The 8,852-nt window shown below is 61.8% G+C and overlaps 2 protein-coding genes across 2 annotated transcripts in view; both read left to right on the top strand.

Annotated features, from left to right (window-relative positions):
* SLC39A4 (solute carrier family 39 member 4) lies at nt 1–4,506 on the top strand. Its single transcript, XM_004387445.1, has 12 exons — nt 1–540; nt 900–1,172; nt 1,570–1,762; nt 1,929–2,098; nt 2,182–2,353; nt 2,633–2,802; nt 2,955–3,104; nt 3,202–3,321; nt 3,530–3,550; nt 3,666–3,858; nt 4,099–4,286; nt 4,378–4,506. Exons 1-12 carry the CDS (start codon nt 1–3, stop codon nt 4,504–4,506), a joined length of 2,319 nt encoding a protein of 772 aa, XP_004387502.1.
* A 4,068-nt stretch (nt 4,507–8,574) lies between these two features.
* CPSF1 (cleavage and polyadenylation specific factor 1) overlaps nt 8,575–8,852 on the top strand; it is a 16,293-nt gene continuing 16,015 nt past the window's right edge. Inside the window, exon 1 of the mRNA XM_004387399.2 lies at nt 8,575–8,833. Within this exon, the coding sequence (XP_004387456.1) occupies nt 8,690–8,833 (144 nt within the window). The 5' untranslated portion in view covers nt 8,575–8,689. The remainder of the gene's footprint in view (nt 8,834–8,852) is intronic.

The raw sequence follows: 8,852 nt of genomic DNA, 5'->3' as shown, positions 1-8,852 counted from the left end.
ATGGTCGCACCCATCACCGTGGTCCCCAGGCCCCCAGCTCAGGGCAGCCCCAGAGAAAGGGTTACGGGGGTGGGTACACCCCAAGCCTCCACAGAGGCCCAGGCCGCCCCTCCAGGGGAAGGGGCGCGGCCCCCGCTCCCAGCATTCTGGGAGGTTCTATCTGCCAGTGGAACGGCTAATCTCTGGCCATGCTGGCAGCCAATCACAGCGCCCCACAGAAAATACCTGGGAAAGGTCTTGTGCCTGGGCCGGGCGGGCCCCAGTTCAGTCTCAGTCTGGACCAAGGCGCCCGGGTGGTCGCAGCCGCAGACACCAGCCTCCTCCTACAACAGAGTCCGGGGTCTGCGCATGGCTCCCCTGCCCGGGCTTGGCCCGCGGCTGCTGCTGGCCTCACTGCTGGTGGTGGCAGCAGCGGCCACACCCGCCCGTCTGCTGACTGTGCTCACGTCGGGCCGCGGTGCTCTGGACCGCTTGGAACTGGGCGGCCTGTTAAATACGCTAGCGGCCCGTGTGCACTGCACCTCCGAGCCGTGTGGAAAGGTAAGAGCCCAAGGGCCGGTCCCTCCCCCACCTGCCTCACCCCAGCTACCACAAAGGGCCCTGGAGAAACTCTAGGGGGCGGCACCGGGTGGCCTGCGCCAGGGTCTGTCCTGGAAGGGGTGCACTGGGGGTGGCTGGGCAGGTGGCTGGGGGCACACCGTTCTCCCTGGAGCCTGGGGTTCCCCTATCCGCCTTTGGTCTCACATTGGCTGTGCTTACAGGAGGCGGCCACCTGCGGTGGATGGGCCCATGGCCTAGACCTCCTCCTGCATCCCAGAGTGGTGGGAAGGCGTGGGGGGTGAGGGAGAGGGTGTCCACTGTAGTCCTGGGCCCCGGCCCACCTGCCCCACTGCCCACAGTGTCTGTCTGTGGAGGATGTCCTGGCACTGGGCTGGCCGGAAAAGTCAGGGCTTCTCCCGGAGCCTGTCCTGCGTGCCAAGGACATCGCCCGCCTCAGCGCGGCTGCGGCCCTCTACCTCAACGACCCTGAGGGCACATGTGCAGACATCCGGGCCGGCCGCTGGGGCTCCCGTGCCGACCACCTCCTGGCCACGCTTGAAGGCCCCAAGGCCCTGACCCTGGGCCTAAGCCGGCTCCTCCAGGGGATCCAGGCCCAGGAGGGCACCCAGCGTGCTGCAGAGGAGGTGAGGGCTCTGGCAGGCCGGTGGGGCAAGAGAGAGGAGGGCAGGCGCCTGGTCATGGGAACACGTGGCAAAGCCTCCCTGGTAATTCCTGGCGCCTGGGGGAGGCTCTGAGGGAGAAGGATGGAGAAAGATTACCATAGATATCAGCCGGGAGGGGCCCTCACAGGGCCTGTGGGCAGAGATGGCTCTAGGGCGGCAGGGAGGAGCCCAGGGAAGATGGTGGGAGCCTTGGAGGGCTGAATGCGGTGGACCAGACTGTGGTGGGGGGCCAGGTTGGCGTGAGGAAGCCAGAAGAGGTCTCAGGAGGTGAGGGTCTTGGGGCAGGTGCTGGCAGAGGCTTCGGGAGGTGGCAAACCCTGAGGACGAGGCTGCCGTTTTCCCCCAGCCCTGTGTGGGTGTGCCTCAGCTGCTGAAGGAAGCATCGGCAGAGGGCCCTGATGGCCCCGGCCCGGCCCTGGCCGCCCTCTTGGACCACGTCGAGAGAGGCACCTGCTTCCATGCCCTGCCCACCCCACAGTACTTCGTGGACTTCGTGTTCCGGGAGCATACCAGCGAGGCCCCCAACATCACGCTGCCCGGTGAGGTCCAGCCCAGGGCGGGTGGCGCCATGAGGCCCCTGGGCATACAGGCAGGGCTGAGGAGGGCCTATGACCAATGGGTCTTCCACCCCTACACCCCTCTCCTGGAGGACATGGCTGGGCCCACACTGATGTGTGGTGGCCATCGGCTGTGTCCTTCTGCCAGAGCTGGCCACCTTGATGCAGCGCCTAGGGGTGGGTGGGGAGGTGGATGCCCACGGGTCCGAGGACCACAGTAACCACAGCCACCTGGGCAGAGGGGCCATAGGGAGCGACAGCCACGAGGAACCTTTGCCCCTCACCACCTCCAACGGTAGCTCCAGTGTGTGGGACACGGTGAGCACTCTGTGGGCAGGGTCCTGGGGAGGTGGGCTCCACAGCTCTGCTCAGCCGCTGACATCCCACCCTGCCACCCCCAGTTGTGCCTGAGTGCCAGCGACGTGATGGCTGTGTATGGGCTGTCGGAGCAGACCGGGGTGTCCCCCGAGGCTTGGGCCCAACTCAGCCCTGCCCTGCTGCAGCAGCAGCTGAGCGGGGCCTGCAGTACCCAGGCCAGTACCTCCGCCCAGGACCAGCTCAGCCAGGCGGAGAGTGAGTGCCTCCCCAGTGGTGCCTGCCTGGCCATGCCTGGGGTGCTGGCAGTGGGGGCAGGGGGGCCCACTCGGGAGAAGGAGGTGGTGGGCAGAGGGTGCTGGGCAGGGAAGGGTGGTGAGCCCTGGGCAGGGGTGGGAGGAGCTGAGGATAGACAGGGAAACAAGGAAGCAGGGTGAGGGCTTTGAGCAAGAGGGTCAGCATGAGCAGAGGCCTGGCTCAGGCGCCCTCCCCTGGGAGCAGGCACCTGCCAGCCCTCACTCCCACCCACCCCCGCAGAGTACCTGTACGGCTCGCTGGCCACACTGCTCATCTGCCTGCTGTCGGTGCTGGGCGCGCTGCTGGCCTGTAGGGGCTGCTCCACCGCCATCCACTACATCATCCAGACCTTCCTCAGCATGGCCGTGGGCGCGCTCACCGGGGACGCCCTCCTGCACCTGATGCCCCAGGTCGGGCCTCGCCCACCCACGGCCCTCCTTCACAGGACTCTCCTCTCCCCACCTTCCCCCAGGGCACGCCCTCCTGGGGGGCCTTCCCTTCACAGGCAGGGGAAAGAGGGGGGCCCCGAGATGCCAGTCTGACCCAGCACCCCATCCGCCAGGTGCTGGGGCTGCACAGCCATGACCATAGCCACGAGGAGGAGACTCTCACTTCCCAGGCCACCTGGTACCTCCTGGGTGTGCTTGGCGGCCTCTATGCCTTCTTCCTGTGCGAGAACCTCTTCAATCTGCTGCTGCCCCAGGACCCGGAGGTCAGGCTCGGGGGAGGTCAGGCTCGGGACAGGCGAGGTCCAGGAAGATGGGCAGGGCGGGGCGGGGAGTGGAGGGTCTGAGCCGCCGTCCCCGCAGGACCTGGAGAAGGGCAAGCCCTGCAGCCGTGGCGGCCACAGTCACGGCATGTCCCTGCAGCTGAAGCCCAGCCAGCTGCAGCCACCCAGGCAGCCCCAGGAGGGCTCGCAGGCAGACCTGGTGAGCCGCCACCTTGACTCCCCCATCCTACGCTGACCCCCCTCCACGAGCCCCTCCCCCAACTCCTACACTCAGGCCCCACCCCAAGACCTCCTCCCCTGGCCTCCAGTGCTGAGTGGGGACCCAGCCGCGCACCCCTCCTCCACTTCCCCTGCCCCAGCCTCATCCACATGGATTCCCCCAGGTCGTGGCAGAAAGCCAGGACCAGCTGAGCCAGGAGTCCCCGAAAATGAACGCAGGTAAGCACTCAGGGAGGCCTGGGGGCGTTGAGACACCTCACAGTCCGCGTGTGGTTTGATGTGGACTGCGGCTGGGGGTGAGGGGGGCCCTGAGAGGTGGGGGACCCCATCGACCCCACCCCACGCCTGCCCCCCCTGCCTCCAGAGTTGCGGCTGCTGCCCTACATGATCACGCTGGGCGATGCTGTGCACAACTTGGCCGACGGGCTGGCCATAGGCGCCGCCTTCACGTCCTCCTGGAAGACCGGGCTGGCTACCTCGCTGGCTGTGGTCTGCCACGAGCTGCCGCACGAGCTGGGTGAGCGTCGCGGGGAGGGGGCTGTGGGGAGTGGGGAGGGGTCTGCCCGGGGCAAGGTGGGGGACACCCGGGGCGGGGCATTGTTGGCCTGGATGGGGGCATACCTGGGGCCGGGCAGGGCGTCTGGGGAGGGAAGGACGGGGTGGGGGTGCGCCTGGGGAGGGTGGGGGATACCTGGGGCTGGGGCGTTGTCTACATGGATGGGGTGCATATCTCGGCCTGAACCCCCTCGGCCCCCAGGAGACTTCGCGACCCTGCTGTACGCCGGAATGTCGGTGCGCCGCGCGCTGCTGCTGAACCTGGCCTCGGCGCTCACGGCCTTCATCGGCCTCTATGTGGCGCTCGCGGTCAGCGTCAGCGAGGACAGCCAGGCCTGGATCCTGGCGGTGGCCTGTGGCTTCTTCCTCTACGTGGCGCTCTGCGACATGGTGAGGGCGGGTGAACGGGACTTGGCTGCCCCGGCACTGACGGTCGGGTGGGGGCTAAGCTGGCCACTGACCGGACCCACCTGCTCCCCAGCTCCCAGCCATGCTGCACGTGCGGGACCCGCGGCCCTGGCTGCTCTTTCTACTGCACAATGTGGGCCTGCTGGGCGGCTGGACCGTCCTGCTGCTGCTGTCCATATACGAGGACAGAATCTCCCTCTGACCCCACAGTCTCCGGCTGTGACTCTGACCCCAGCCCTGGGCTAGCTTGGCCCCTGCCACACCTACAGCCCATGGCCCTTTGAAAGGCCCCCTGTCCTGCTCAACCCTCAGCTTCAATAAAGACGCTCTTGCTCTGGATCCAGGCCTGGCCTCCTCAGTGGGAGGGAAGGGTGTAAGGAAAGGCAGTGGAGGGGGCTTCTTCCTCCCTCCCTCTTCTCTTGGGGCCTCTTCTCCCACTCTGATGAGACCACCAATCACGTTGAACTGCAGGCCCACCCTACTCCAGTGCGAACTCATCTTCACGTGACTAATTCCATCTGTAACAACTCTGTTTACAAATAAGGCCGCATTCTGAGGTGCTCGGGGGTTAGGGCTTCAGCATATATTTTGGGGGGACACAATTCACCCCATATTACCCCTCATGATCCAAAATGGCTGCCAGAGCTCTAGCCATCACACACACTTTCCAGGCAGCAGAAAGGAGGTAGGAAAGAGCAAAAGAGTAGGAGGCTAAGAAGGACATCAGATCTAGGACATCAGGTCAGTGCTCATCCACCCAACACCCAGACACGAAAGCACGAGAGCCAGAGGTCAGGCTCACTTTAGGCTGCCAGCTGACCCACGGACACGTTTCCTCCCCAGCACCGTTTCCAGCGAGTGGGCTTTCCCGTTCAGGGGTGGGCTTCCCTGGGGGAGTAGCCCAAGAGAAGCCGGCAGGAGCTGCGTGAACTTCACGTTTCCTTCCGGGGTCTTTTTTATGGAGGTGAAATTGACATAAAATCAGCCGTTTAAAGCGAACAACGGAGTGGCATTTAACACTTTGTCAAGGCTGTGTTGGGCATTTGGTACATTCACCGCCGAGTTCCAAAACCTGGAAAGGAAACCCCAGACTCATTGAGTAGTCACTCAGTCCCTGGAGAAGGACATCATGCTTGGTAGAGTAGAGGGCCAGCAAAAAAGAGGAAGACCCTCAACGAGACGGATTGACACAGTGGCTGCAACAATGGGCTCGAGGATAACAGTGATTGTGAGGATGGCGCAGGACCGGGCAGTGTTCGGTTCTGTTGTACACAGATAGGGTTGCTATGAGTGGAAACCCCCCCTACGGCACCTAACAACGACAACAGCCCCCTGCCCCAACCCCTGGTGACCGCTTGTCTGCTTCATCTGGGTGGATTTACCTGTTGCCTACGTTTCATGTAAATGAAATCCTACAATATCATGTGACCTCTAAAGCCTCACTTCTTTCACTCAGCATAATGTTTTCAAGATTCAGGCACACTGAAGGTTGCGCCAGTACTTCACTCTCTCTCGTGGCTGAAGAGGACTCCGTTGTGTGGTTAGCTCAGGTTCTATATGCATTCTCCTTTGCTGGGTATTTGAGCAGTTCCGCCTTTTGGCCATTGTGAATGGAGTTCAGACAGGTGGAGAGTGAAGGCCCCATCTCAGTTGTGCCTGTCTGGCCACAGCCAGGGGTGCTGGCACTGTAGGTGCTGGGGTCCACTCAGCTGAGGATGTTGGGCTGAGGGAGGGCAGGTAGAATGAAGTCTGGATGGCACCTGACCAACTGGGGAGTAGGGGTGAGGGCGGGAGAGGCAGGGTTGGGGGCAGAGAGTGGGAGAGAGGCTTGGGCAGGTCCCTGGCTATGAGAATACCACACCACCTCCTTCCTAAACCGTGAGACCCTAACACCTGGGACAGGTGCCTGGTCCAGGTGTGAGAGCCCAGCCCCACTCCTGCCGCAAGCAGCCCTTGTGGCCACAGTCCCGAAGCTCACAAGCGCTCCCGATGGCACTGCGGCTGAGCGCCTGGGCTTGGCGGTCCTGGCTGTGCTCGGCCTGGCGTTGCTGCTGGCCACGGCTAGGTTTTGTATTTCTTTATTGTGGCAAAACGCACATACCAAAACTTACCATTAGTGATACTTAGTGCATTCACAACATAGCGCGACCACCACCACTACCTAGTTCCAGAACATTGTCATCACCCCAGAAGGAGACCCTGCACCTACTAGCAGGCGTTCCTCATTCCTCCACTGCCAGTCTCTGGCAATCTCTACTCTACTTTCAGCCTCCATGGCTTTACGTGTTCTGCAGATTCCCTATAAGTGTGATCATATGACGTGTGGCTTTCCGTGTCTGGCTGCTTTTACTCAGCGCCGTAAGTTCAAAGTTCGCCCAGGTTGTAGCAGGTATCTGAACTTCGTTTCTCTTTATGGCTGAATAAAATTACATTGTGAGTGTTGAACGGAAAAGAACAATCAACTAGTCAAATAATCAACAGGATTTATTGATTCAGAAGCTGTTCAAGGACAGAGCTGATCCAAGCTTAAAGGGGTAACGAGCTCGCTCAAACAGCATGACTACAGGATTCTTAAAGGCAGTTAGGGGGTTTCCAGTAGGGAAGTTACAAAGCTGGGTCTCAGGTATGTCTTTACTTGAGGGGAGAGCCTTACAAAGCGGGGGTCTTTCTGTCACTGGTTTTACAAGCACACTTGGGAACTGGTGGAGGCTGGTATGGTGAGTCAGACACGTTCTTCAACATCAGGCTGTCCTCTAGGTGTGTCCTGAGGTTACAACACTTTGAGAACTCCCTCTTGTTCTGTCAAGGTTTGTACCTGGCACCAACAGCCGTTAATCCCTCTCTCTCTCTTTTTTTTATCTTGGTGAAAACATACGTGCCAAAACAGCAACTTCCACATCTACAACTCAGTCACATTGATTTCATTTTCCGTGTTGTACCGCCCTTATCTGTATTCTCATCCAAAACATTCCACCACCATTGATGTAAATTCAGTGCCTTCCAAACAAAAACTACCCCTCTCCCCTCCCTCTGCCTCTGGTAACTACTAATAATCTTTGGTTTCTCTATATTTGCTTATTTCATGTCAGTGAGATCAGACAGTATTTGTCCTTTTGCGACTGACTGATTTCACTCAACATGATTCGGCCGTTGGTTTCTATTTAACGTCTAACATGTATATGCCACATTTTGTTTATCCGTTCATCTGTTAACAGCTGGGTTGTTTCCACCTCTTGGTTACTGTGAACAAAGATCCTATGAACACGCATTCACAGGTATTTGAGTCCCTGCTTTGCATTCGTTTTGGACATATACCTAGGCGTGGAATTGCTGGGTCCTTTAACCCACCAGCCACTCCTCGGGAGAAAGACGTTGCAGTTGGCTTCCATAAAGATTTACAGCCTTGGAAACCCTCTGGGGCAGTTCTACTCTGCCCTACAGGGTCGCTATGAGTCGGAATCCGCTCAACGCCAACGGTTTTGTGTGTTTAACTTTCGGAGGAGCTGCCAGGCTGTTTTCCACTTGTTTGTTTTCTTATGATTGTTTTCAAGTCCGCAGACAGACGGCGTTCCCCGAGTCCCAGGGGCTGAGCGCTTACTTAGAGCGCGGTGGTCCCGGCCCAGGGTCCCGGGAGCGCGGGCAGGTGGGGTGGACTTCGCTGCCCCGCTGGAGGGGAGGACGGGCAGTAGGAAGCTGAGGACCACGGCGCCCGGGCGGCGGGGGATGCAGGGACGCGGACACGTGCTCCCAGGGACTCCGGGCGGCCTGCAGCCCGTCCTCGCGGGCACCGCCTGTTCGCAGCACCGGCCGCGGCGTCGCCCCGCACCGGTCTGAGCGCGGAGGCCGCTGGGGCGCACGCACCCGGCGCAGTGAGGGACAGTCGCTTCGCCCCGCGGCCGAGACCCTGCCCGGTGGCCCCTCCTGGGTCAGGCAGGGGACTCCCCGCTGCGTCCCAGGGAGTCTGGGGCCTGAGCAGCCGCACCCGCTCCCCGCCAGGCTCCCTGCTGTCGGACCCTCGATCTCCCGGGAGCGTGGGGTCTTGGGGCTCCCGGCGCGGAGCTAGAAGCCGAGCAGCGAGACCCGGCTGCAGGGCCCGACCACCAGGGGCCGCTGTTGTCCCCGCAGCGGCTACCGCCGCGGCGGAGCTGCGCAGGCGCAGGAGCCGGGACCATTGGTGCCCGGAACCTTGGTGCTCAGCTTCCGGGTCCAGCCGGGCCGTGTTCGCTGCTATTCCGGGTCCCCCTCGAGCTGGCTTCCCCTGCTAGGTGGGTAGACGTGAGTGAGTTGACGGCGCGAGGCCGGTGAGGAGGCGCCGGGAGGGATCCTGCGCGGGTGGCCCTGCTCACCCTGTTTCCTTCGGTCCCGCGCAGCCTGGGTTCGGCGCCATGTACGCCGTATACAAACAGGCGCATCCGCCCACCGGCCTGGAGTTCTCCATGTACTGCAACTTCTTTAGCAACACCGAGCGGAACCTCGTGGTGGCCGGGACCTCGCAGCTCTACGTGTACCGCCTCCACCGCGACGCCGAGGTAGGCCCGGACCCGCGCT

The sequence above is a fragment of the Trichechus manatus genome, unplaced genomic scaffold, assembly GCF_000243295.1.
Source record: "Trichechus manatus latirostris isolate Lorelei unplaced genomic scaffold, TriManLat1.0 scaffold00185, whole genome shotgun sequence".
NCBI lineage: Eukaryota > Metazoa > Chordata > Mammalia > Sirenia > Trichechidae > Trichechus > Trichechus manatus.
Note: the sequence above shows the minus strand (reverse complement) of the source record. Positions and strands in the feature narration are given on the sequence as shown.

What these genes read in the sequence shown, in the direction of transcription:
- SLC39A4 (XM_004387445.1), top strand. Translation starts at nt 1, where the DNA reads ATGGTCGCACCCATCACCGTGGTCCCCAGGCCCCCAGCTCAGGGCAGC. An exon ending in CCTCCGAGCCGTGTGGAAAG is followed by an intron (nt 541 to 899) that starts GTAAGAGCCCAA and finishes CACTGCCCACAG; the next exon opens with TGTCTGTCTGTGGAGGATGT. An exon ending in ACGTGGCGCTCTGCGACATG is followed by an intron (nt 4,287 to 4,377) that starts GTGAGGGCGGGT and finishes CCTGCTCCCCAG; the next exon opens with CTCCCAGCCATGCTGCACGT.